The following is a 27487-nucleotide window of genomic DNA, read 5'->3' on the forward strand; positions in this document are numbered from 1 at the left end:
ACAGACAGCTCCCAAAGCTTTTCCCTGGAGGCAGCTCTGGGGGCACATTCCCATGTCTGCTCCCCGTGCGTGCAGCTGGGAGAAAGCTCGGGGCTGGCTTTGCCCTGGCAGGAATAGCTCAGGCCTTCTAATTTCAGCCCGCCCTGCAGACCGGTGCCTAATCCTCCCCGCGGTCCCCAGAGGCAGGAAATCCTCGGCAGCAGGGCCTGGGAGGACCTGGCAAGCCCTTGGGCAGACTCCCTGCCGGCTCACGGTGGGTTCCCAGCACCCAGGCTTTGAATATTCCCATTTTCCAGCCCCCCCCCAGCAGCAAGGTGCCGGGGGGAGGCTCCTGCAGCCCACCTGCCCCCGGCACCCGCTGGGTGCGAGCGTGGCTCGTGTCGTGGCATCGGGGGCACCCGAGGGTGCTGTGGGCAGGGGGTAAATGGCATGGGCATGGCCTGGAGAGTGTGGGCATTGCTTGGAGAGCTTGGGCATCACCTGGGGAGCTTGGGCATCACCTGGGGAGCTCGGGCATGGCCTGGAGAGCTTGGACATCTCCTGGGGAGCTCGGGCATTGCTTGGAGAGCTTGGGCATCACCTGGGGAGCTTGGGCATTGCCTGGGGAGCTCGGGCATTGCCTGGGGAATGTGGGCATCTCCTGCAGCCCCCTGGGCAGGTGGAGCGATGCTCTGTGCCCTCACACAGATGCCCCTTGCTGAGGGTGGCACAGCCTCCCCTCACCACCCCAGCCCCTGCGCCTCCCAAGCGAGGGCCCAAAAGGTGCAAACGCTCCCCAAGGAGCATCGCCCGCAGCCCGGCTGCCACCCCCAGATCCCACAAATCCTCCCCGGGGAGCTTTGCGAGGCGTGAAGCGATCCCAGAGAGCGAGCAGTCCGCAGAAAGGCCCTCAAAAAAAAAAAAAAAAAAACCCTCCCAGCCCCAGGGTTGCGATTTTTGGGGCTGGGGGCCACCCAGCGCGGGGGGCTCCCCGATACCACAGGGAAGCCTCCCCCGGCTCTCCCTCGCCCCAAATCCCTCCGGGTTTCGGTCGAGGCCGGCTCGGGGAGTGGGAGGAGAAGGGGGCCGGGGCTGTGGGCAGGGCTCGGGGAGATGACGCCGGGTAAAGCCGGCCGGGAGCCGGCCCAGCCCCGCAGCGGGGCGGCTCGGGGCAGGGAGGCAGCCCGGCCATGGAGCTCTACCTGGCCGTGCCGCTGCTCTTCACCCTCCTGGCCCTCGTCCTGGCCTCCGTCTTTGTGAGGCTGCGAGGGACGGGAGGAGAAGGAGAAGGAGGAGGAGGAGGAGGAGAAGGAAGAAGAGGGGAGAGGCTCCGGGAAGCGGAGGAGCCGGGCTCTGAGGGGCCGGAGGCTGAGGGCGGCCGGGTGCCTGTGGAGGAGGTCGGGGCGGGCGGTGAGGGGAAGGAGGCGGCCTCCGAGCGGCGGGGGGACGAGGAGAAGAAGGAGGAGAAGGAGTTGAAAGAAGGGAAAGGAGAGAAAGGAGGCAAGGAGGAGGCTGCAGCAGCAGCACAGCGGGGCCCCGAGGCTGAGCAGAGCCCCGCGGAGATCGAGAGCATCCCCAGGCAGCCTCCAGCCAACGAGCCCCGGGAGGCCGGGCAGCAGCAGCAGCAGGAGGAGCAGGAGGAGAAGGAGAAGGACACCAAGGTAAGGCCGACACCGGGCTGGGGGCTGAGGAGGGCATGGAGGAGGCTTTGAGGGGGTTGAGGCTGCTGGGGTGAGGCTGGGGGGGAGCGCTGCGGGCTGGGCTCCGCTGCCAGCATCCTCCCCACCGGAAAAAATACGGGTGGGGAGGGGGATTTAGGGCTGGGGGAGCCTCTCCTCTCCCCACATCCAGCCCCAGGGGGTTGTCTCCTTCCCCCGGGAGCTCATCCAGGTGCTGGGGGTGTGGGGTGATGGTGCTCCCTCTCCTCGCCCTCTTTCTGTGGGTTGCCCCCATCTGGTCCCTTGAAGCTCAGGGATGCCTTTGGTGCCCTGCTGCTGTCCTTGCCCCCTAGGGAGGGTCCTGCCTCCCCCCTGCCTCCCTCCCACCCCCAGCAGGACGCTGCCCCCAAGCTCTGACCCCTGCTTGAACTAAGGGGGAGGCGGCGGGGGCTGCCTGCTAAATCCTCCTCCAGCCCCGGATCTTGTTTAAAAATAAAAGGGCGACCCGGCGGCTGTGGAAAAAGCGCCTGGCTTTGCTCCCGCCCGGCTCTGCCCTGTGCCAGGGGCTCGGTGACCAGCCCAGGGGGCTGAGCTCGCTGCTCCTCGGCCCCAAAAAGGGGGAAGTGAGCCATGGGGTGGCTCCCGGCCCCGGGAGGGATGCTGCCCGCAGCCTGCTTGCGCTGCGTGTTTCGGCTGGGGAGCGCAGGCCCTGGGCGCTGGCGCCTGCTGGCTATTATTAGCAGCCTTTGTAATACTCAGCGACCGTGCCCAGGCTGCTGGGCAGCATGCAGGCAGACAGACAACCCTCAGACAGACAGACAGCACTCGCCACTGACTCACTGGATGGCCTCGGGGAAGTCCCAGCGGGCTGAGCTCTGTCCTGGGCTCTGGGGGCTGCGCCCATCCTCTGGCACCCCAACCCCTCCTCGCCTCCCGTTTCCTTCCCCGAGCCCCTGCGCCCTTCTTGGCCATGGGCACGGCTCTCGAGCAGCCCCCTCCTTCATCTGCCCCCCTTCGGGGTGATTTAGGGGTGCCTTTGAGCTGCTTTGTCAGGCTGGGAGCCCTGTGCCTGCCTCGAGCTGGTCGGATCCCAGCTGGGTTTGTTGGCAGCACCCAGCTGGAGCTGCTGCGGGGCCAGGGAACGAGCAGGGCTCCCTGGTGGGACGTGTCCAGAGCTCCCAGCACGCAGCTCCTCGCCCGTCCCGTTAGCTTGAGTCCTCTCAGGAATGTTTTTCCTGCCTTCTGGCTGTTCTTCAGCCCCAATTTCCTCGACCAGGCACCGCTGCAATCCTTCAGAAACGTGCTCAGCTCTGTTCAGGCAAAGGCGGCACCGTGGGGTCTGCTCGGGGCGCACGGGGAGGCTCCTGACCCCACAAGTGCCCTGGTGAGCCTGGCACTGGGTGGCCACAGTCTCGAGGGCACTTTGCCATGCTGCAGGTTGTGCCAGCCCCTCTTACCACAGCGCAAAAATGGGCACAGGACCCGAGGAGGGTCCTGACCAATTTGGTTTTTGCCTGCCAAATGATTCCTTTGGCTGTAGGAGCTGGGTGGGATGAGGTGCCGTGGCCCCCGAGCTGCGTTTTTTTGGGGAAGGAGCAGGACCAGGGGGCGGCTGCGATCTGGGCGGTGATGGAGAGCAGCAGGAAGGGGGAGGGATGCGTCCCGCTGCTGAGTAAGTGTTTGGGAGCGCTGCCCTGTGCGTGATCGTGGGGCTGCCAGCACGGCCCGGTGCAGGCTGCCAGCTTGGCAGGGGCTGATGGTGCTGGGCAGCCGGCAGGGAGCAGGGAATGGCGGAATGCATTCACCTCCCGCAGGCACCGCACCCGAGGGAGCGGGGACTATCGATCCCATGGGCAGAGCAGGGCAGACCCTCCCCGGCGCTGCAGCCCCCCTGTTTTTTGTGGGATGTTCCCTGCAAAGGCCCTCCAAGCTGCCTTGATGCTGCTTTCCGTAAAGCCCAGTGGATGGGACTGGCCTTGGGCAGGGAGCTGGCTGGGAGCAGCGTGAGCTTCGCAGGCTGCTGCTGCTGGGATCCAGCCTGGCTGTGGCTGTGCCGGGGGCTGCGGCCCCGATGTGACTCAGCAGAGGCTCCCAGACAGCTTTGGGGCTGCTCAATTGACTCCATACAGCAGAGGGCTGCACTCTGAGATCTTTCTTCCTTTTTTCTTTTATTTTTTTTTTCCTGTCTGCTCAGCGGGTCGGGGCTCCCCGCAGCCATTAAGCGCTCCGCCAAGTGCTGACGGATGAACCTGCTCGGGGTTTGCAGCGCTGGCACGTCTCATGGCCGGCTGCAGCCCTGCACCCTGCTGCCTCCTCTCCCTTTGGGGGCAGCTGCCGAGCTCTGCGGCCCTCCTGCTCCCTCCCCACGGCCCCGTGCCCTGTCCCGGGGGCTCCATCTCCTGGGGCAGGTCCGACAGAGAATGGATCAGAGGGAGAGGAGCCCAGAGCCCTCGTGTCCATCCGCTGCTGGCCGTGGTTCCCCTCCTCCCTGCTGGCTTCCATCACTGAAGGAGAAGTTAATTAGTGTGTCACTGGCTGTTCCCAGCCCCAGCTCGTTAAGCGACAAGGCGCTGCTGCTGCTGGAGTGCTCCCTAATGAAAGGCTGCTGAATCTGCAAAAAATGGCCCCAAATCTCCAATTCTCCACTGAGAAATTCTCCAATTTCTGCCCTGCCCAGAGGCTGCTGCTGCTCCCCAAGGGTGGGCAGGAGGGAGGCACTTTGCTACCACGGGGCTGAGCACTCCCCCTGTGTCCCTGCTGTCACCCAGGGGGCTTCCACCTGCCCCTAACGCCGAGCCCGAGCAGCCCTGAGCACACCCCTCTGCTGGAAGGGAGTGTGTCTAATTAGCCTGCCTTTAATTAGCCCCCGGGCCAGGCTGTGCCTGCAGCGAGGTGGGGAGGGATGGGGCGATGTGCAAGCCCTGCTAGGGGGGATGTGGGGCCAGGAGGGCTCTCCCGAACCCACAAAACTTGGATGTGCCCTGACTTTAGCCTGGCTCCATCCGTGCTGCTAACGAACGTGCCACAAATTGGGAAGGAGGCAGGAAGGGAGGCAGGAGGTGGCGGCCCTCCGGGGAGCCCACGTGTGCCGTGCCCGTCCCTCCAACCAAGCCTGGGTACGGCCGAGGAGCTGCACGGGAGCACCAGAGGAGCTCCAGGACCCGTCCTTGCCTGCAGCAGGGTGATGGGGGCGGTTTTGTGGGGTCAGGCCTGTAGGGTGCTGCCTCTCTCCATATGGGGACACGGCCCCGGGGCAGGAGAGCATCCCCACAGCGTGGCTCAGCTGCTTGGGCTGCCAGGAGGACGGGGAGCCGCGGGGTCGGGCTGAAAGGGAGCTGCCGACACAGCAGCTGCTCCGCTTTGCTAAACCTTGCCCCACGTCTTTCTTTCTTTCTTTCTTTTTTTAAGGCTTCCTCCTTTCCTTTTTCCTCCTGGCTTCTCTCCTTCTGGCCCCGCTCTGCTCTCTTTGTATTCTTTCTCTTGCAGAGTCTTGCATCAGGCTTGGATCAGAAAGCGCAGCCATAAATGGCAAGGCGCAGGGCCCGCAGCTCGTTCCAAGACCGCTCTCTCCCCGCTCGTTGCAGCCCTGGGACCTTCCCTTTGCCCACAGTGGGGCTCTGCCTGTCCCCATCCTGCCCGTAGGCACCGGGGCTGTCCCTTTGACCGGGATAGGGGAGAGGGACCCCAGCCCGATGGCCTCCTCGTGTCCCTAATGAGAAGGGAAACCCATTTGGGGATGGAGGGAGCGGGGAGGAAACATCTCCGATCAGCCAGAAATGAGCTGAAAAGACCAAATGGAGTTGTGGTGGGGATCCCAGCCTCTTCCCGTGGCACCGAGCTGCCCCCCGAGCCTCTCCTGGAACCGCTCCCAGCTTCGGGTCGGGCTGGGAGAGGCCCCCTATGGTGGCAGAGCCACATGTGGGCTTTTTCTGGGGGGACAGCACCAAGCTGGCACACCCGAGCTGCCTTCCCTGGGGGACCGGGGCTGTGCCCAGTGCCACCGTGCCCCAAAAATCCCCGCAGGTCCTGTCCTCACCCCTGCTTTTCCCTGAAGCCTCCGCTCTGGAGTCAAGGCTCGCGCGCAGGCGTCTGCGTGCGGGCCGTGGAAACTAAAAGGGCAAAAGCACATTTCTGAGAGCTAACGAACGCCTCAGCTCCAAAGCCAAGGCCTGCCAGGAGCCAAGACAGCTGGATTGCTGCATTGTTGGTTAAGGTAAACCCCTTGCTGGCTCTTAACCCTGCTTGTGGGCGAGGGCTGTGGCCGTGCGGGCTGCGTTCCTCGCGGCTGCCCCCGCGATCCCCTCCCCTGAGCTCCTGGCTGCCCCAGCTCCACCTGGTTCCCCCTCTCCACAGCCAGGGTGGGCTTCCCAAAGCTGCTCTGCGGGGCGTTTTTGGGAGCGGAGCAGGCAGGAGCTGTGCCAGGGGCTGAATCTGGCCGCCTGCAGCGGGGAGCAGCCGGGGGCCGTGGGCACGTTCCCAATTCCCAGCCCCGGGGCCAGGCAGCTGCTGCCCCGCACGTCCCCTCGCCGAAGGCAATGCCACCTTTGTCTGCTGCAGCAGCTGGCCCGGACAGCCCGTGTCAATCCTCCTCCTGGATGTGAGCAGCCCCCCTACAGCTTGCGGCGCTTTTTGTCCCCCTCTTTTTCTGCGGGGAGGCTTTTTTTGTTCGGTGTATGTTTGCTGATGTGAAACTAGGAACACGCAGGCTGGTGGTCGGAGCGCTCGGGTCTCCAAATCTCCAGCAGCTCCTGCTGCTCTCCGGCCCTGGTTTGCATTTCTTTGCTCCCTGCATCGTCCTGGGCTGTGCTTCATGTAGAAAAGCCTGCTGGAAATTCGGGACCGGCTCCCTGGGGTGCAGTGATGCTCTTTTTCTCTGCCCCGGCTGTCTGGGCTGCGGGCATGGCGTGGGTTTTGTCCCTGGCTGCTGTTTTGCAAGGCTGCCCGGGGGCTGCTCCCATCCCCGGGCTGGTATTCGGCTGCAAGGCCACGGGGACGCGGCGTTCCTGCTCCCTGCCCACGCACAGCCGCCTCCACGGGCACCACAGGGCTGGGAGGGGAGGGCTGGGAGGGGAGGATTCTGCCTCCAAGCTGCAGAATGCAGAAACCCCAGCCTGGGGGGCGAGAATATTTAGGGGGAGGAAGCTTCCCTGCGATGGAGAAGGTTGGGAGCGGAGCTGCTCCTCTCCTATCACCCCCTGCTGCAGCAGCCTGCTGGGCTTTAGCATCCCCAAATCCCCGTGTGAACACGACGTGGTCCCAGGGTGGCAGGGCCCAGGGGGTGAAGCCTGCCCCCTGCGCTCCCCTGGGGCTTCGGGGATCCTCTCCCAGCTGTGTTCGTGTGCTGGGGGTGCAGAAATGCTCCTCGGATGTGCGCCCAGGGCTGGGAGCGCTGCACGGCTTGGCCCCATGCGCGCCCCTTGGCAGCTGGCTGTGAGCAGACAGACAGACAGACAGACGGATATCGGAGCCAGAGCTGCAGCACAGGGGGAAGGGAGGTGCAGGCATCTGCCCCTGAGCAGAAAAACGTTTGCTCTCTCCAGCAAACTGTCGGCTGCCACGGGCAGGGGTTCCCGGCACGGCCGGGGCACGCTGCTGTCGCCTGCCAGCTTGGCAGCCCCGGCTGCTCCCGCTCTGCTCCCATCAAGTGGTGCCTCCAGAGGGTCAGGGCTGAAATATTTTCTGTCCCTGGAGGTCTGGGACTCCTCTTCTCCCTCGTCCTCGGCAGGGACAAAACTCCGTAAACCCATCGGGGTTGTTCCTCCAGATCCTGGGGGGTTCGGCAGCGTTCTGGGGGAGAAAGGCTGCTCCCTGTGCTGGAAAACAAAGCACCCACGTTTCCTAATTGCTTCCACTGATAAATGCTGAGAAATTCTCCCTTCCCGATGCCTGGGAAGGGAACAGGCTAAAAAAAAAAACCCTCCTGGGTGGCTCCTGGGTTGGTGAGGTCTGCAGGAGGGGTGGATGTGGCCAAAATGCTTCCTCGGGTTTAGCTGGGAGCATCCCCGGGGCCAGGGCCGAGCATCCCCTCCCCGAGGCTGCTGCTTTGGGTGCTGCCGGCCCCGGGGGTGTCGCAGCAAAGTGCCCATGTTAGGAAGCGTGGCCCGAAATAGCGGTGGCTGCTGGGGGCGGGGGGCTCGGCCGCGTGTCCTGCTGGGGAGCCCGAGAGCCGGGTGGTGAGGAGTGGCCGTGAATAATGCACATTCCTCCCCGATGACAAAGCAGCCCAGTTCTCTGCAGCATACCACCACGGGGCGGTTTCTACAAAGCCGTGCGCTGCAAACCCTGCGTGGGGTCCGTCCAGGTTTCCCTGGGGTCTCCGTCACCCCTGATTTTCCCCCTGTCCCCCCCCCAGGCTCCCCCACGCTCCCTCTCCCCATCCCACATTCTTTGTCCTCGGCACGTGAGCCCTGCTGCTGTGAGCTGGGATCACGGTGGGTGCTGAGGGTGCTGTGTGTGCCTGGGTTTCGCCCGGGGGGGGTTTGCAGCCTTATCTCCGGGGCTGGCGAGGTTTCCTCCCTCCCTGCTTCCCATCTGCGTGGCTTCGTTCTGCGCGTACCGCAAGCGCGAGGAATCTGGGCTTGATAAAGTTTGTCGCAGCTGGTGGGAGGCAATCCTAAAAACTTTCAGACTTGCTTTGTGTTATAAAAAAAAAAAGAAAAAAACAACGCACAAAACAGCCGTGCTGTTTAATTCCTGTGCTCCAAAGCCCAGCCCAGCCGGTGCAGCAGGAGCAGGGAGGTGCGTCCTGGGGTCCCAGCACGAATCCCCCGGAGCACGTGTATGGGACGGCAGGGCAGGATGCTCCTTGTGCCTCTCCGTGCCCTGGACCCAGCCCAAAACCTGCCTCCTGCCCTCCTAGGGCTATTTTTGGTGCTCGAGGGCCCGAGGGAGGAAATGACTTTGATGGCAGCCCTGTGGGCACGGGGACCAGAGCAGCCTCCACAACGCGTGTGCGTGCTCACAGCCGCTGCTGCGGGACGCCGGCCCCGGTGGGTGCATGGCTGTGCCCGGGGGCTCCTCGCTGTCCCCCACTTTACAGGGAGATGCTGGAGGTTTGCAGCCCAAAACCCCACTGGCACCCAGCGAGAAAGAAGCAGGTTAATGAGCACTTCTCGTTAGTGGGCATCCTTTTGGCTTCTTCCCGAAACGAGGCAGGGAAGGGGTGCCCAGCTGTGGGTTCTCGTGGCCAAGCTGAACACGGGTTCTTTAGGGCAGTGCCTTCCCCTCACGGCTGCTCTGTCTTTTATCCCCTCCAGGAGGAAGATCCGGACTCAGAAAGTGAGAAGTTGGTGGTGAGAGAGCCGGAGGATGAGGATGGTGAGTGCCGAGGAAGGCTCTGGGGGAGGCTCTGGGAGGCTGAACCCACAAGAGCTTGGGGCTGGTCTCCTTCCTCCAGACAACACAGAAGGGACCGACAGCCCAAAATGAAGGGAAATGTAGGGCAAGCAGGTACCAGGGTCCCCGCAACAACCCAAGGGCTCCCGTAGCTTGTATTTATATTTATGTCCTTATTTATAAATAGCTGGGAGCAGGCAAGAGCCAGGATTAGTGCCCAGAGCCAGGGTGGGCGAGGGGCAGACTCGCTCGGCCCCAACTTTGCACCCCAACAGCCCCTTTTAGCTTCCCCTGGCACAGCACGATGGAGCTGCCCCAAAAGCTCCTCGCTCCCCTCCAGGAAGATCTCCAGGAGCTTTAGTCAGAGCCGCGTTTAACTGCTTAGGCAATTAGTTGATTGGAAAACGATTAATTGGCTCGTTGGGGGGACAACTGCTGGGCTAAGAAAATGAAACAGATGGGGACAAGCAAAGTGGGTCCGGGGGGACTCTGCCCTGCCCAGGGGTGCTGGGACGTCCCCCAAGGCCTGGTCTTTCAGAAGGGTGCGGGATGTTCCCCCTTCCCTGCCCCACTTTCCACCTGCCCTTTTTAAGGCTGCGATCCTGGCTCAGGAGGATTACACCTAATGCCCCAGGGAATCCAATTTGAAGCCCGGTGCCGTGCCCAGGGTGGGAGAAGCGCCTCCCCGGCAGGCAGGGCAGCCAGGGGACGCCGACTGCACCCGCTTGGGCGTCCAGCTGCTGGCGAGGGTGTCAGCAGGACCCGGTTTGAGGCACAAGGGCCTCATCCTGCCCTAAGGATGCTCGGTGACGTTGCTCCGCCAGGGTTTGCCTCTTTGGGGTCAGGGCTGTTTGGGGGCCGCGCCGCTGTGCGTCACCCCCAGGCGGCTGGGGCTCAGATGGAGATCTTCATCTCGGGCTCGTGCCTTGCTCAGCATCCCCCAAAACCCAGGATGTCTCTGCGGGAACAGGCAGACCACCAGAGCATCCCGTCCCCACTCCGTGCCATCCCACCCTTAGGGAGGGAGCAGCTGCAGAGCTCGGGGGTGCCCCCACCCCGCTCACACCCCTACAAGCCCAGGGTCTGTCGCAATGCGAGCGCAGGGAGATGAAAGACAAATATTTTCTTTAATAGGATCTCCGCGAGGCTCCCGGTAAGTAGGTCACCTCGAGTTCCCCTAGTGTTTTCGCCATCCCCGCGGAAGCCCTGCCTGCTGTTTTGGGTTCGTTTCCTGAAGTTTGTTTTCAGTCTGCAGAGAAAGTTCAGAAAACATCCAGCGGTTTCCAAAGCTGTGTGCTGGCTCTTTTTTTTTTTTTCATTTTTAACCACAATACGTGGGCAGTGAGATAGGTAACCTCCTCTCCTCCCTGTTTGCTTCTTTTCTGGCAGGGCGGCAATGAAACTGCCCTTTTTCGGACAGGCCAAATCCCCAAATACAATTTTTTTTTTTTTTTTTGGCAGAGAACTGCATGAGGGAAATGCTTTTAATTGTCCTTGAAATCAGGCAGGCTAGACAAAGGTAGTAAAACAGCTCCTGCTCTGCATCGGGGCAAGGAACAGGATGTTACACCCTGGGGTTTGTTTGCTTTTTTTGTCGTCCCCCCCAAGATCTCCCAGGGCAGGGCCAGCCCAATTTTCTTCCCGTGCACTTTTTATGGCCACCCCCAGGGGCTGAGGAGCTGCGTTACCATTTCCAGCTGGCCAGGCTCGTTGGGCTGCTGGTTTGGAGGGGGGTTTCTACCCAGGGAAGTGGGATACGGCCAGGCTGAACGTGTGGGGCTGTAGGATCGGAGCACGGAGGGTTGGGTTGGCCAGGCTGCTCCCTGGCAGCGGTTTAGGATTAGAGAAATCGTAGAATCAGGGAATCTCCCGAGCTGGAAGGGACCCACAAGGATCAGCGAGTCCAACGCCTGGCACCACACAGGGCAACCCAAAAATGCTGCGGACCAGCAGGCGACCACATCACCAGGACTTCATGGGAAAGCTCAGTAGGGTCAGAGACAGAGGCAGGATGAGGCTCTGGCTTTCCTGTTGCCTGGGCATCCCAAGCTTTCCAAGAGCGCCGGCAGCCGCTGCAGCCGCGTGGGAGCCTGCGCTTGGAGGAATTGCCAAATCGAGCCCCAAAGAAAATCCTTACGGGCTGGGTTGCCCAGAAAATAAAGGAAAGGTTCTGATGCTGAATCCCGGGAGCGAGGAAGGGAGGGGGGAGGCTGTGGGGTGGTGGTCACTGGGGCAGGGGAGACTTTGAGGCTGGAAGGGGCTCCCTGGGGCCAGAGGCTACACGGGTGGGGTTTTCTCTCCCGCCCAGGAGTCAGAGCGGTTTCACCACTTTTGGGGTCTTGTTGGTCCCCCGGAGGTATCACGCGGGGTATTTGGTTTGTGGATAACGTGCAGCTTTCCAAGGAGAGCGAGATAACATCTGCCGGCTCCTCAGAAGTGGCCCCAGGGCTCGGCGGGTCTGTGGCAGGAGCAGATGTTTTGTGTGGACGTGGAAAGAGCAAGGCTGGATGGATCGAGGGGAGGCAGCCCTGGGGAGATAAAGGCTCACAGATAAGAGCCCGCAGCTAACCAGGAAAGGCAGCTGCCCCGAGCAGCCGCTCCTCCTGGGCTGCCCTTTGGATTTGCCCTCTGCTCCCGCTGTTTTCTCCTGCGCGGGGGAAGATAAAGCAGGGAGAGGTTCTTAAAAGCAAACAGCGCTCCCACCAAATCCGATTGGGGAAGGATCGGCTTTGGCTCAGAGGCCGTGAGCTCCGGTGCTAATTAGCCCAGAGGAGGAGACCCCCGTGGCCTCGTCAGGTCTGCTGCTGTGACGGAGGGGGCTCAGCGCCAGCCGTGTTGGTGCTGTGGGGGTCTCACGGGCTCTGCTGTTTGCACCCCGGGGTGCACAGCCTGGCACCTCCTCTCCTCGCCAGCTTTGCCACGAGGGCTGCAAGCTCAGGGGAGCCGCTGGGTGATGTGACCCGCACCAGCTCTGCTCGGGGCACCGTCCCCTGAAAGGTCCCCTGGATGAGGAGGGGGAGAGAAGAGGAATGCAGGTCTGGAGAGGAGAAGCAGTAAATGCTGCCAGCTAATCAGGGCAGGATTAGCATGCCTGGATAAGCCGGGATGGGTCTGCGAGGCTCTTGAGGGCAGGCAGAGCGCAACACGCGCTTCCCGTGCTGTGGGATTTGTGTGTCTGCTCCCAAAGCAGGCGGCTCGCTCAGGCTGGTGAAATCCCATCTCTCTGCTGCGATCCCTGGCACTGCCCGGGTTTTCTGGAGGCTCTGGAGCTGATGGCAGGAGTCTCCTGTGGTGGGGCAACCCGGGGTGTGTGTGGCAGCAGGGGTCAGCAGCTGGAGGGAACAAGCCCCTGGGTGTCGATGGTCACTCTCGGGTGCTTTCTGCCTCACGCCATCTCCTTTCTCTTCCTTCTCGCCCTCTCCAGCTGCAGACGAGGCGTTCTCTTTCAAATACAGTCCTGGAAAGCTGCGGGGCAACCAGTACAAGTCGATGATGACCAAAGAAGAACTCGAGGAAGAACAAAGGTACGTCGAGCTTCCTTGCTCTCCTTGCCCGGCCCGGTCGGCACCCCCTTGAAGCCAGCGGGGTGTGTGCAGCCCTCCACGGGTCCAGGCCTCTCCCAGCCAGGAAAACCTGGGAACAAAGTCGTGCCGATCGGGGAGACGAGACACTGTGGCCCTTCAGACATGTATCTGGGGCTGGTTCAGCTCAGACCAAATATCCCAGCTTGTCCAAGTCGGTGTAGCTCCCCCAGCCCCGTTAGCACCTTGCTGATTCCCGTCTGCTGCGGGGCTGCTCACCAGCTTCTTCCCCTCCCTTTGCCCCAGGATGGCCTCCAAGCTGAGGACGTGGGCATAGTTTAGAAATACCAGAGCGAAGTGAGTGTCTGGGGAGCTTTAGAGCTCACTGGGATGGGGCTGAGACAGGGATTTGCGTGTAGCAGGCCTGCTGGGGATTTATCCATCCCACGGTCCTGGCTGAAGTTTCCTCCTGAGCTCGAGCCCTGTCCTGTGACCACAACCCAGCTTTCTAGCTGATCGTTTCCCACTTCCCAGCCTGTACAAAGAAAGTCACCCTCAGCCTTGCACCCGGAGCTGCAAAATGCTCTCTGGACCCAGCCTGGGCTGAGGTCCCTTTGTCTGGCAGCGTGCGGGGGGAGCCCTACAGCCCTCGGGCACCCCCAGCCTGTGCTGACCTGGAGCCTTCAAACCCCACAGCCGGGGGCTTTGCCCTACAAGCAGCCTTTGCAGAAGGCTTTGAGATGTTGTTCCCTCCCTCACCATCCCGGGGGAAGGGCTGTGGGGCCCGGTGGTGTCACCTCCTGGGATGATTTGGGGGGGATTTGTCAGCCCTGCAGCGCTGTGGTTTGGTACCACCGAGCCCCACATGGAGAAGGCAAGGACGGAGGGATCGCACCTCGCCCTGCATTGCTGGTGGCGTCAGGAGAAATGTTTGCTCTCTTCCTTTTGCTCTCTTTATCACGCCTGGAGCACCCAAATGTCCTACACTAAGCAGGGCGGTGAGCGTGTTGTGTTTTCCCTTGGAAGGGTGATGGTGGAAGGACCAAATGAATGTGAATGAGGCCCTGGGGGCGTGATGGGAATTGCTTTTCAGGATCCTGTTAGGCACCGATACAAAAATCTGCCCCTGAAGGCAAATTCAAACCCTGTGCACAGCGGCTCCCTCCAACCAGCTGAGCAATCACTGCTTGGGGTGTCAAGGATGGGAGTCCCGCAGGGCCTCAGGTGGTTCCCCCATGGCACAAACCCTCCTGCTGCCACCCGTGGCGCTGGGGACGTCAGCTGGGGACAGCAGTGAGGCTGGGATTTTGTGTTCTGGATCAAAGGATGGGCTCCAGGGGGTGGCAGACCCTTCCCAGGCACAGGGGACCTGCCAGGAATCGCTGCTCACGTCCGTCTGTAGCGGTCCCAGGGCAGGGCCGTGCACCTAGGACTGACAGACACTGCCTGGGCATTGGGGACTTATAGGATCTCACAGCATCTTTCCACCCTGAGGGCCCTCGGCAGCGTTTTCCTACCGCTCCTTTATTTTCTCGTCTCTCTTCTGTATTTCTGTTGTTCCTTTCTTTCAGGCAGCTTTGTGATTTTTTACTTTATTTTTTTTTTCTTCCCTGTCTCGCTATGTCGCTGGCTTATATTCTTCCCCCCTCAAAAAAAAAAAAAAAAAAATCTTCACTGTGGCATCAAGCAGCTTCTCATTTCAGGCCTCGCGGGTGGTGCAAGGGGACAGGGCTGCTGCCAGGTAAGGTCCCTGCTCAGCCTGGTCCCGCACCTTCCTCCCTCGGCAGCCCTGTCCCCCCCTCCCTGTCCCCGCGCCCCCCACGCTGTCCCGCCCGCCGCCCGTGCCGCCGACCCGCTGTGACCCAGGTTTGCCACCTTTATGTTGCAGGATTGAGCTGACCTCTGATCTCACATCCCTGTAGCACGTACCTTAGGTCCTCGGCCACACACATTCTTGCAAACCCTTTTGGTAAGGACGCGCCGGCTCTCAGAGGTAGCGGTACCACCGGTAACGGCTGCTAACGTGTTGGTTTTGCTTTGGGGGCTCTATTTTTTTTTTGGGGGGGGAGGGTTTGTTTCTGACTGCAGTTGACTGCCTGTCCCCCCTCCCTCCCTCCCCACCTCTCTCCCGTTCCCTCCCCATAACAGATTAATGATCCCGCTCCCCTCTGCCTCCATCTCGCCTTCCACGAGCCCCAAAGGGACCAGGATCGAGGCTTTAGGTTTGGGTGCTCGCCTCATCAGACATCCCACAACCACTTCTGTTGCCTGATTTGGGAATTTAGGGCTGCTGGGCGAGCTGGTAATTAGTCCTAGGGCACGGAGCTGGAGCTGGGGTGCTGCTAGGCCCCCCGTTTCCCCAGGGACCAGCAGGGACCCATGTGAAGCAGCTTGTAAGCAACAGCCCCAAAATGCAGGTGGGTCCCCCAGGCCCCCTTAAAGCTGTTGGCATTTTGCTTGTCATAGCCCACAAGTCTTAATTTGGGACGTCCGATTTTGGAGATGCCGTTGAATTCCTTCCTTTTCCAGGCAGGAGAGAGCAGGCCAGCAGGAGAAGGGGTTGTTTAACCGCAAACCCACTGCTGCTCCAAGCCACATCCCTCCAGAAGCTGCAGTTATCTCGCCGACTGCTCGCGGGAGCCTTGTGGCTTCGGGCTGGTGCTAAATCTGTCCTCAAAGGGGAAGGAGTGTGACCTCTACGGAGTGATGCGACTTCCTGCTCCTGGGCCCTTCAGCCTTAAAAAACAGAGGGGCTCCTCGCTGGGGGAGGACGGTAACTGCTGCTGGCAAACACATCTGCTTGTGTGCTGGCCCTGCTCGGCCACACCTGGTGGGTTAGCGGGGCTTTTCGAGCAGAGGCACGTAGCGTTTGTTCCCCTGGGGGAGAAAAACAGTCTGGGCAGGAAGGGGAAGAGTGCAGGGGAAGGATGCAGCCTTTTGGTCGGGGCAGCGCAGCGTGGTTCCCAAATCTTTCTGCGCTGCACCTGAGGATTTTGGCCATCGGTTGCCGGCCGGAGCTGCCGTGGGGCAAAGCAGGGGTACGGGATGGGATGTGGAGCTCGAGCAGTGCAGCCTGTGCCCGTCTGCTGGCCTGGCTGGGCACCCTGTGCACGTGCAGGAGGGAGAGGAAGGGCTCCCCGGTGTGCTGCAGGGCCTGGCTCCCGTGGATGGGCTGCAGTGGTCTCTGCCAGCTGCTTTTCAGCCCTCCCCTGAGCTAGAAAGACGTTAGTGGGGTTGTTTTTGCAGGTAGGAGCATGATCAGGGCTGTGCTGAGCAGCGACAGCTGCGATGAGGCTTTGCTTTTAGTAGAAAACAATCAGGGGAACGGCTCCCTTGGGTTTTTGTTTTCGGTTCTCTCTGCAAGGCAGAGCAGGACCTGGCAAAGTCCTGGCTGGCCTCGGTGATGCCGAGAGGTCGAGCTGCCTGCGCTCTGTCCCTGCTGCTCTTCCTTTGGTGTGCAGGCTGGAAAAAAAAAAAAGAGATGGGATCCCATCACAGAAAGGTCTCTCCTTTATCCTCTCTTGTATCTCAGGTTTAGGGAGAGGTGGGGTGGGAAGCCAGAGGCTGTCCCCTGGCCCTCCTGGGCACGGAGGTGAAGCTCTGGGTCCCGCAGTGACATTTCCCAATCAGTCAGCAGCCCTGGGCAGCACGAAGCCACCGAGATGCTTCTCACTGCAGCACCAGGCAGAGGCTGTGCGTGCGCTCCCTGCCTGCTCGGATGAAGTGTTTGTGGTTTCGTGTAACTCTAAGCAGTGCTGGGAGATGAGTGGAAAGTCAGAAAGAGGACAGGAAAACCCCTGACCCCACAGGGCTCAGCTGCGAGCAGGAGGGCATCTGCAGAGCTGGACAAAACCCTGTCCCAGCAGCCCACAATGCTCTGGATCCCCTTGAGCAGGGTCCAAGTGAATGGCACCAAACTGCTCAGGCTGCGCTCGTGGACGGGGCAGCTGAACCCCCAAGCACCCCCCAGCCTCTCTCAGACTTGAGGAGAAGGCAGGAGGAGCTGCCTGGTTTCCTTTGCTAGGTTCCCAGCATCAGCTCGCCCTCCTCGGAGCAAGTTCTCGTCCTGGCCAGCCGTGGGTGGGCCGAGGAGGCGCTGCTGGAATCCAGGCTAGACTTAAGCCTAGGGCTCAACTGCAAATTGGGATTCAGGCAAGGGGAGCTGGGTGGCTGTAAATCTCACCCTTGGTGCTCTTCTTGGTGGTCATTTAGCAACGGAAACCTGGCTCCTCCCCAGCTGGGTGCAGAGTGCCTCTCGGTGATGAGGCACTGAACAAAGCCAGGCTCGGAGCCTGCAGCAAGGCAGGGGGGGCCCGGCCAGAGCCTGGCTCCAGGGAAAGGCAGAGAGGAGAGGAGAGACCAGGGGGGCAGCTGTGGCTTTGGGCAGACCCGTGCCAAAGTTCAGCTGTGAAGCAGACAATGCTTGCAGCGATGGGGAGCACAGAAGGGCAGGAAGCAGCTGCAGGGCTTTAGCTGATGGACCTTGACCTATTTCAAACACCTCCGCTCCCAGCCCTCCAGAAAGAAGGGGGTGGGCTGATGTGGGGGAGGTTTTATTTCAGGAGAACTCCATCGGCATCTGTCCCTGTCCACCCCTGCCTTGCCATCACATTGCCCTGGCTCGCTCGCTTGCTCCCCTCTCTACAGCATGGGCTCTGGGCCTCTTTCTCCTTCCTTCTCCTCTGCCAACCCTCGCCCCCAGCCCAGCTTTGCTGTCCTGTCCCGTCCAGCATGGTGCTTCTTTTGTATGAGGGTCGCCGGTAAGTTTGGGCTTGCTTTGGGGTTTTTATTATTTGTTTGCTCTTCATCTCCTGCAGCACGATAGTCGTCCTGGGCCGAGGGGGGAGGAGGAGGAGCAGTGGCAAGGGCTACAAAGACCAGGGCTGTGAGACTCTGCTCAGGGCAGGCTGGCCACTGCTTCACCGCGGCCACCAGCCTCAGGGATGGCACTGACTATAGGCAAGGCTTCCTCCAGCCCCAAAACACCATCGCCTGCCTCCTGGAGGAAAGGGACACGTGTGCTTTGGGGTGCCCAGCGAGCTCCCCTGGTTCCATGCTCCCCCGCAGGTGCCAGGGGTGCTGGTGCAAGGAGCGATCTCCTGGTGGCCCAGCAGTTCTCTGCCTCCAGTAGCTCCCTAGGGAATGTGTCCTCCGGCCTTATGGGATGGCAGAGGAGTTGAGCTCTGGCCCTATTTATAGAGCATCGGCTTGAGTCACGAGTCCCCGGCGGCTTTAACCACGGAGCAGCTCAGGGCGCCTCCCTCGGAAATGCAGGGGAAGGGGAGGCCTGGAGGCCCCTTCCCCGTCCCCTCCTCTCCCATCCCAGAGGGGAAACTTTTCCAAGCTCCCCCGCAGCCTTTGCAGGGTGTGAGCCTCCAACCCTGCCGTGGGACGAGCTTTCAGACCAGACAGCAGCTCTGCTTTGAGCTCCCAGGGCTTTCCTTGCGGCTCAGGCCCCAAACTGTCCCAGCTTATGGCTGCTTCCCCGCACCTCCCTCGCCCGGCGCTCCCAACTTCTCTTCATTTGCTTCTGCTTAGTCCTGCGCGGCATGGGCAGCTCGCCGATCTGTCTGCTAACCCTCTGCGGGCCTGGGACAGCCTCCTGTGCCACATCGAGGGCTGTGGGGCAGCTGGGCACAGCACCAGGCTGGATGTGAGCTGCCAGCCCAAGCCGGAGCAGCGGCGCCGAGGGATGGAGGGGAGTGCAGGCTGCCCCATCCATAGCTCTCCTCGCTGCTGTGGCTCAGGAGCGATGTGAAGGGATGGGCAGGCAACTGAAGGAGGTGATCATGGCCTCTGAGCCACCTTCCTGGCTGTGGCTGGGAAGCGTAGGAGGCTTCTGCCTTGAAACAGCGGTGAGCGAGGGCAGCCTGGCCGGCGGCACAGTCCCCGACCCCACAAACTCCTCGCCAGCCCCCGTCCTCGAGGTGCTGGGAGCTGTGCTCCCTGATCCCGCAGGCTCTGGCAGCCTTGGCTGCTTCCCTGGTGTTCCTGAGGAGCAGCAGGTACTTCCCGAGGTCCTGTGTACCTCGGGAAGGGAGGAATTTCAGATTTGTGTTGATAAAATCTCCCTTTGGTACCTTTTGCTCTCACTTTTCTCTTTTCTAAGCGCTGTCTGTCTCCTTGTTCTGCTGTACCGGCCTCTCTCCGTATTCTACCTGTTGGCTGAAGCAACAGGCCCACAATTTTGGGACCACCGGGAACGCTTAGATTTAGTATGGCCTTTCTCATATTCTTCCTGCAGTGCTGTGACCCTGGACGAGATCGGGGTATGGTCGCTACCAGAAATGAGATGGTAGCTGTCCCAGGGGTAGAGACGTGGGACGTGCTGGTGATGGGACCAGCCAGTAGCAAGATGGGGGGGAAATGCAGCAGTGCCTGGGGCCTTTCCTCACTGCTCTCGACCTTCCAAGGTCAGCCATAGCTTTGGGATGAGAAGAGCCCAAAGCCACCTTGCTAGCCGCCCTCCCTGCCAGCATTGCAGACCAGAGGACTGGTGTTCCTCAGAAGCTGAGCACTGGCCTCCCCGCCAGGGAAAGGAGCTGGGAATGCTCCATGCTTCTGAAAACCAGCTTTCTGAGGGAAACTCTTCCTGAAAAGGGTGCAAGCATTTCCCAGAGGTGTTCAGAGCAAGGGATGTTCTGGGATCTTCTCCTTGGAGTGCAAGGGCCGCTCTGGAAAGCTCTGGTCTGTGGATGGGCTCCAGGATTTCCTGACCTCCTGCTGTGGAGTTTGCATGCACGAAGGATAAAAGCACGTGGGGATGCCGCCAGCCTGCCCTGTTTGTCAGTGCTGTCTGCTCTCTGAGGCAAGAAGTCCGTGCCCTTGTGCCAGTGCCACTGCTGAGCCGGAGTGAGGGGAATGTTTCTGAGCCCATGGGAGTGACACTCAATTTCCATCTGTGCTGGAGATGCTGATGGCAGACTGCAGAGGAACTGGGCAAAAAGAAAGGAGGGCTCCAGGGCTCTGAACTCCCTACCAGAACATCCTCCCCGTGTCCCCAGCAGCAGAGGCCAGTCACCTCCTGCTTCCTGCACTGGTGGTCAGCCTCAGGCTCCAGTGCTCCCACTGCCAGCTCAGGTGTGGCACCTGGGGGTCTCGGTGTGCTGCCTCTGGCTGCTCTGCTGAGAAGGATGTTGTATGAGTCCCTGCTACCTCGTTCCTCCCACGGAGATGTTGCCCCAAGCCCCTCATAGCTCAGAAGTGATGTCTTCGAGACCTTCAGCTCCCGGACCTTCCTTACAACCAGGGCCCTTCCCTCGTCTGAGCTTCTTCTTCTCCGGGTGTTCCTCGCACGTGGCCACGGCCAGCTGACAAAAAGTACAATTTTATATTAAATTCAAATAGGGGCGTCTAGCAAAAGCAGAACTTCACCTGGCTTGCCTGACGTGCTGCTGGGGGAAAGCACGCTGGCCTGGCTGATTTCACCATCCGAGGCAAATGGAAAGGAGGGAAGAGCCCGGGATAAGCAGAGGCTCACGGCTCAGCCTCCACCCCAAGATAATTAAGTCTCTTAGACTCCGGGGCAGCAATGCCAGAGCTTCTCAGCCTGGGGGTTACGTGGCTTTGATGTCCCTGGTGACAGACTGCCTCGTGCTCTTTAATCCCCCTCCCAGCTCGCTCCAGGAGCAGCCAGGGGTATCCCTGTTGTGCAGTGGGGAACTCATGGCTTTGACAGACGTCCTCATAAAGATCTCAGCCCAGCTGTCTGCCTGGCCCCGTCCTGGAGGTGAGTATCCCTGCGGAGGGGATGCAGCCGATCCCCGGCCCATCTCCCTGACACCCTCCATCCCTCCCCGCTCCAACGGCGGCACGCTGGAGGGGACCTCTCCCTTCTGGCCCCGGTGGCCACGAGCTTATGCCCTCATGCGTGAAATCTGATTACGCTCGCGTGGCTTGAGCGGGATGATCTGATCCTCAGCGCTGCGGATCCCACAGAGCGATTATCCACTCCGGAGAATTTCCTTTCTTTGGCCTAATGGGCCAGCCACTGAGCCTCCCCAGCACTGCCTGAGTCACCCTGCACCCCCGTGAGGCTTCAGCCTGCACCTCCCAGCCAGGATCCAGGTCGACAACTGCACTCACAAGGCAGCTGGAAAGCGGAACCTTTTGCAGAAGAGTAAGGAAGAAATGAGGCTGCAACTCGCCCTCCTGCCCTAGCTGCCAGGAGCTGGTGACTTCTGGATGAGACTCAGGCGTTAGGGACCACGAATCCTGCTGAATTCAGGGGAATTAGGCTGGGGTGCATCCGCGTGTTTGTAAGTGCAAGGTAATGGGCGTTGTGGCTTCCTCAGCACAGGTCTCCGTGGCTGTGGGGAGCTCCCCAGCCTCCTGCTGGGTGTTTCTGGTTTTGGATGGTGGGCCATGAGAGATGCTGGGGCACTCAGGGCAGAGCATCTGCAGCGTTCAAGCTGGGAACAAAGGACCACATTCTTTTAGCCCTGCTCTGCTAACAACATGCTGCAAGACCCTGGGGAGTGCCTGAATGTCCCATCCATGAGACATGTCTCATAAACTCACTCTCCTTCTCTGAGATATTGGGAAAAAGTACCATTAAAAGGAAGCCCCATGGCTTGTAGGGTCTGTTTTTGGGGGTTTTTGCTTCATTTCCACAATCAGACACATCAGTAGGAAGATCAAGAAAGGTCGACCTGCTCAGGCACACTGCTCTGTGAGACCAGGACTCGATCCTGGCTCACCTGGTTGCAGGTAGGAGGAGGAATCAGAGCTGGTGAGGTGTGCCAGCAGCCCAAGGGGGCTCTGCACAGGAGAGCGAGGCAGTAATCCCTGGAGCTAACTGAGGTTTCCCATTAGCTGGGCTTCTCCAGCTCTCATCAGTAGCTCAGAGAGGTTGTCGTTTAGATTTGGTGCCAGACGTGAGGATTGACACTTCTTTGGTTGGGTTTCAGCTATCCTGCTGCAGTTGATGAAGCGATGTGCCTCCTTAGGGGCTGAGGTTTGCAAACAGGGGCTTGCTGCCCCCAGAAGGGGGAAGCTGACTTGCCTCCCCCCAGACACGCTGAGTTCTCCCCCTGCTCGTTTATGTGAATAATAATGAACCAACCTGAGGGGTGAAAGGACTGAAATGATTTCTCTTCTCTCCCTGTTTCTCTTTGCAGAACTGAAGACTATATGAAGTTGTCCCTAGCCTCCTCCTAAAGGCATCCCTTGGCATCTTTAAAGGCTTGAGAGAAATACCAAAACCAACCAAACACACCCATAAGAGAAATCCATAAGCCCTCAAAACTTGGCATCCCCTCTTGGTCTGAAGTTGAGTCCTTCAAAAACTCCTGTGGTATCAAGTTTGAGGAGATCCTGTTGTGTGGCTCCAGGGACCGGGGCTGGGCCCGAGGAGTGACTTGAGTTGTGTTTGGGGGGCTGGGATGTCCTAGGAGATGAACCTTTTTTCCCTCTCCCTCAAACAGAACCCAAATTGGATACCAAATCTGCAGCAAGTCCATTAGTTGTGTTCATCACCGTGTGTTAGCCCTGCCATGAAATCTGTGTTGTTCCTTTAGAGGGGTGGGTGAACCGTAGCTCTTCTCCCAGACCAGCCTGGCCCTCGTCCCAGACCACAAAGCTGTTTCTCCCCAGAGCCAAACTCCTCTTTATTGCTGGGGGGTGGGAGCTGTCTAGGATTTCAGGCGTACAGCGTTGCTCTATTTGAAGGATAAAGCAGGTCAAAGTGAGGGAGGGAAGCTGGTAGCTGGACCGCCCCAAATCTTGCTTCTGTAGTGCTTTTAGCAGAGAGCTGCTCTTGCGGGTAGAGGGAAGACTCGAGAGGTGCTGAGGACTGATAGTTTAGCGGTTCTGTTTGTGGTGGAGGTTTAGGAGCCCACACTTTGGCTGCTGTTGGTACTCTGGATTCACGCTTCCCTACTCTGGTCCCCAGGGGGAGCGATCTGAGGAGGTAGCTACGGTGTCACGGGGTCCCTGTGGCTCAGGATGAGACCTGGGGGGGTCCTGGAAGAGACAGCCTTCCTGCCCCTCTGCCCACTTGCTGTTCCATTGCCCTCTTCTCTTGCTAGCCCCGTGGCTTGTCCGTGGGAGCCAGAACTCAGCACCCCCCCCAGCTCTGTCACGTACAGGAGATGTGTTTGGCTGGGGGCATTTACCTGCTTCAGGCACAGCAGGTTTCAAACCAAACCCTGCTGGTTTGCGAGGCGAGAAGAGGGTCCCAGCTCTCTAGCGATGCTGTAGGAACACCAGGCTGGCTGGGGATGCGTCCTTCAGAGTTTCTCCCTCACTGCAAGACAAGAGCCTCTTGGCTAAAGCTGCAAACATATCAGAACCCCAACAGGCTGCTTTCCTTTTTTTTTTTTTTTTTTTTCCTTTTTAATTCCTATGCAGACAATACTTGAAACCTTGTACACAGTTGTCCTTTCCAGCGCCTGGGGTTGGCAAACTCTTAATAAAAGGGCTCATTTAAGGAACAGCAGGAGACTTCAGCTTCAGAAGAGGCTGGGCTGCCCCTTCCCAGCCAACAACTGCAAGCGTGCTCGGTGGGTTGCGTATGAGCTTAGGCACACCCAGACCCTCTGCTTCGACATCCCTCTAGTACGGCCGCTGTCCCCCTCCGGTGCTGGCCGGCTGACTGTGTCCCAAGCACCCAACTATGCAAAGAATGCCTTATATACGTTGTGTTTCTGTTACATGGCAATATGTACATCGAGCAAAGTCTATAGTCGAGCCCAGGTTTTTTGCTAGTGGCGGCGAGTCAAACCATTTCTTCAACTCAAATGGCTGTCTGGGTATTTTTTACTTTTGTTTGTTTTGTTTGTTTGTTTTGTATCTGATGGTGGCTCTTATACCAAGGACTGTAATTCTAGTGGCTTGAATCTGTAAAAATTGCCTTTGTTTGGTCCAATAAACCTTTGAATAGTTTATTTGGTTTGTGCTTGTTCTCCCTGCCTCCAGCAGCTTGTAACTTCTCCCTCAAGAGATTTGTGTTGAAAATCTGGGTTTTAGGTTAGAGGTACATTCTGCTTTCTCGTGCCTTTTACCCCAGAAGTGATTCCACTGACTTGAACAGGAATAGTCAGGCCAGTGGTGAAAGCCAGGGATTTTCTGCTGTTTCTGCTGGAGCAGCAGGGTTGCAGAAGGATCCTGGTTTTGTCTGGCTGTGGAGCAATGAGTAAAAGTCTCAAAGGCAGAGCTCTGCCCAGGATTTCAGCTGCTGTGAACACAGATGCCCAGCAGTTCCTGAAACATAAATCTCCTTTAATATGCCTCTGGCTAACTGTCCCAAAACTTCAGCTAACTGTAAAAGTTTGGGACTCAAATGTCTAGAGGAGCCTAAGGGAGTTAAGAATGCAAATTCAATTCCCTATCAAGAAGTTGGCTGCTTTGAAAAGCCTTAATTATTCTGTCAGCAATAAGTAAAATCCTGATTTACCTCTTGAATCCAAGTAGCTTTGAGGACAGCACTTATGGAGAGAATGATTTTACTCGCAAATGGGGTAGGTTTGATCTGAAGTCGTCAAGAAAATACAACCCAGAACACTACAAAGTTGTTTTACAAGGTCGCCTTTGATAGGAGAAGCTCCTTTATGAAATCATGTTCATGTTTTTGATGCCTTTCTCTTCTTTCCCAGGCTCTTTTCTCTCTATCTTTGTTTTGTTCTCCCTTTGTTTTAGATTATGTAGCACACAGCAGTACCAGCTCTTTTTTCATTTCTGTTTTCACATGCACAGCCGTGATATTTAAAGTCAAGGGGATAGCAAAATACACTGGTGTGTTTAAAAAAATAAGTGGGTATTGTCTGTGATCTTGATTTTAGAGGTGTGGAGACAAAGAAACGGGGCTTTGGGGAGCTGCAGGTTTCAGCAGTGTTGATGCCTGTGAAATAATAAGCGAGGGCTGCAGACCTGCGTGGAGCATTCCCAGCTGGCATGCATTTCCGACATGTGAGGCAAAGATGTGTATTGAATTTCTCCACATCAGAATGGAAATGTGCCCTCTAGTGCTCAGCGGTGATCTAAAATAAAATATTGATCGCTAACGACTGTGCTTCCCTTCATCTGGTCTGGAAAGCGCACTCGGATGTATTTCGTGTGAGTGCAAAAATATACAGAAGAGGCAAACAAATCCAGGTGCTTGAGAGCCTGTGGGCAGAGCTTTCTTGACCGGAAGATCCCACGTCATTATCAGGCTATGTTTGGCCTGGGGACAATTGCATTTTAATTGTAATACTATGTAATTGGCAAACGAGCTTCCTCTTGCCAGGATCCGCTTTCTTCCAGCCCTGCCTGCAGCAGTGGTGCTGGGAAGACAGCCAGCTGCTCCTGCTGGGGCTGAGCCTCGGAGAGGGGAAAACGCAGAGCCCCACTCATCAGGAGCTCAGCACGTGAAGGCTCCTCTGCCCTTTCCCAGTGGTCTCCTTCCATTGATCTTGTTCCTGGTGTGATTGCTTCTGATGCGTTGATGCTGCGCTCTCTTCTTTCTAGCAAAGGTTGTGTCCTAGTTTTGCCTGTCAATACATATTTGTACTGCTCCTGTTACGGCAACAGCTTGCCTACATAGGACTTGCAGGGAGACTACCCCAGGTTGACTAATGACATGAATTTAAGTGGATTAATTACGGCGTATTAAAGCCTTATGCAGAAAACTGGCTGTGGCGGGGACAAAGGACTCTTGACAGGACGACCATGTGGAAGTAAAAGCCAGAGGCTGTATTTCCAGCCCAGGGGAGGACTGATGATGGCGAAGACATAGGAGGAGCTGGGATTGCAACAAATCTGTGTTCTGAGTTGCCATGGCTGAATTGTGACCCCACAGTCCTTCAGGGACAAAATGAGCCTTGAAGTAACAGAAATTTCTTCTCCCTTGGTACAACCTAAAGCACCACAACCTCCTGAATTGTTTTAATCTCACACAGCAGAGTCAGGTATGAGGTGTGCTAGGCAGCGCTGCAATCTGATCTCGATCCTACAAGAGTCTGGTAGTGAGAACGTACCAGCCCAGATCAGAGCCATGGTGCACATTCATTTGGACCTAAAAAGTGATTTTGTAAACAGTTGCATTAATTCATGATGTACTTGAGAACACGATATTCCTGTACAGCCCACCCTTTTGTATTTCTGGGCAATGATCAGTAGATGAATGAACAATATACACTCTTTTATAAAGATTCCTCAAATAAAGCACTGTCTGACAAATACCAATCTTTGCGCTGCAGGACATATAACAATGGTTAACTTCTTCAGGTTAGGCAAAAGTCAGGATATAATTTTTTATGGGGAACAGGAAGTTAATCATCAGCTGTGGGACTTCCTAGGGTTGTAAATCTGAGCTAGATGGTCTGTTGGTCAGACTCTGCCCACAGAGGAATCACCTTTTTGCTGTACTGACTACAGAGGCCATCTCATTTTTGACAGTGGCAGATCAACCCTTGAATCTAAGCAGATTTTATCTATGATCTTATCTTCCAGTGGCTGATTACAGTCATGTCCACCCTGGAAGGCAGTCTAGTCTCTAGTTTTAAGGTAGGGTATACATTTTCAATTTTATGGTTATTCCTGAATTACTCTGTATCTGCATACATATTCTCATTACAGAATGAAAGGACTCTGTGCTGATGAAGCTTAATGTGGTTTTGTTATAGGGTCTGCTAGATCAGGACATAGTGGCCTTACAAAATTCCACATGTGGAGTTAACCTGGAACTTTGAGCATAGATAAACCCTAAGAAACTCCAAAGCTGCTGCTAAAGCAGTCATTTTCCTCTCCATATATAAAGAACCACAGAGAGATCTGCAAGATAATTGGATAGCTGGGAGGGTGGAGGAAGGAGAACCAGAAGCTATCCCTTTCTCATCTCACACGGGCAGGTTTCCTGCTGTCAGCAGGGCTTGTAAAATGACCCACGTTTGGTTTCATGTTTCGTTTGACCATGGTGTGCTTGCTTGAAGTGCGTGCTGGGGACTGGCTATTCCTACTTCTCCTTTTCTTGTTGACAGGGTTCAGAGAGAGCAGCTGGCTGCCATCTTCAGGCTCATGAAGGAAAAAAGTGACACATTTGGAGAGATGTCTGAAGGAGACATGAAGGAGCAGCTTAGACTGTATGATATATAACCCTGTAGCCAGTGAAGACTATGTCCAGAAGTCATCTTGGCCCTTATGCAGGACACTGGAGATTGTAGTACTATAAACATGTTTCAGTAGTTATTTTGCATTTCCAGGTTGTTTTGCAAATCTGTATAGGTCTATGATATGTATTTTTAAAGACTTGCATTTTTTCACCCTTTTCATCATTTTTTCTTGAACTATCATGGCATTTTCATCTCATATAGAGATTTTACCTCTTTCTGGCTGGGCCATATGTCTCAGTCATTCAAAGCAGTTAAACTTTAAACTTTTCCCTGGTCATGCTTTGTAAGAATGAATTTTCAAACCTAGTCATTAATTGGTTTGAGACCTGATAGAAGCCAAAGATGATAATAGAACAGATTTAAAATGGATGAAGAGAATAGAATCATAAAACAATTTGTGTTGGAAGAACAAAAGGAGGTCTGTAGTTCAGCCTCCTGCTCAAAGCAGTATCAGCTATGGGATCAGGCCAGTTTACTCAGGGCTTTATCCTGTTGGGTCTTGAAAATCTCCATGGATGGAGACTGCACAACCTCTCTTGGCAGAGAGGCTTTCAATCCTACAGTTAGAAAGGAAATAGCCAAAGACAAAGCATTTATGCTCTGATTAGATGTGAGCTGCCATTCCCATCTCCTTGAAAGGAATACTTCATCCTCCTTCACACTGGATTTTTGAAACAAATCCAAGACGATTCCGGCTGACCCCGCTGAGCTCATCTTCATGCCTGTGAAAACTGCAGCTAGCTTCAGCCTGGAAGCAGAAACATCTCTTCGCCTCTTGACTCTGGTAAAAACAGTACAGAAAGGTGGCTGGCATTTTTACAAGGACGATTGTGTCAAACTCAGATCCTATTCTCCTAGTGTAAAAATTATGTAGGAAACTATGTGCTTTGAAAACCTCTGTGAA

At 57.5% G+C, this 27487-nt stretch overlaps 1 protein-coding gene across 2 annotated transcripts; it reads left to right on the forward strand.

Annotated features, from left to right (window-relative positions):
* Positions 1 to 1169: 1169 nt before the first annotated feature.
* Positions 1170 to 27487, forward strand: MXRA7 (matrix remodeling associated 7; the record flags this gene model as incomplete). 2 transcript variants are annotated; one of them, XM_084298762.1, is made up of 4 exons in its annotated part: positions 1170 to 1640; positions 8894 to 8954; positions 12397 to 12496; positions 26452 to 27487. In XM_084298762.1, 4 exons carry the CDS (start codon positions 1170 to 1172, stop codon positions 26564 to 26566), a joined length of 747 nt encoding a protein of 248 aa, XP_084154888.1. In that variant the 3' UTR covers positions 26567 to 27487. The 2 variants fall into 2 exon arrangements, with proteins under 2 accessions (XP_084154888.1, XP_084154889.1); XM_084298763.1 differs by lacking the exon at positions 26452 to 27487 and adding an exon at positions 21613 to 23289.

The sequence above is a fragment of the Netta rufina genome (assembly GCF_964035555.1).
Source record: "Netta rufina genome assembly, chromosome: 19".
NCBI classification, from domain to species: Eukaryota; Metazoa; Chordata; class Aves; order Anseriformes; family Anatidae; genus Netta; species Netta rufina.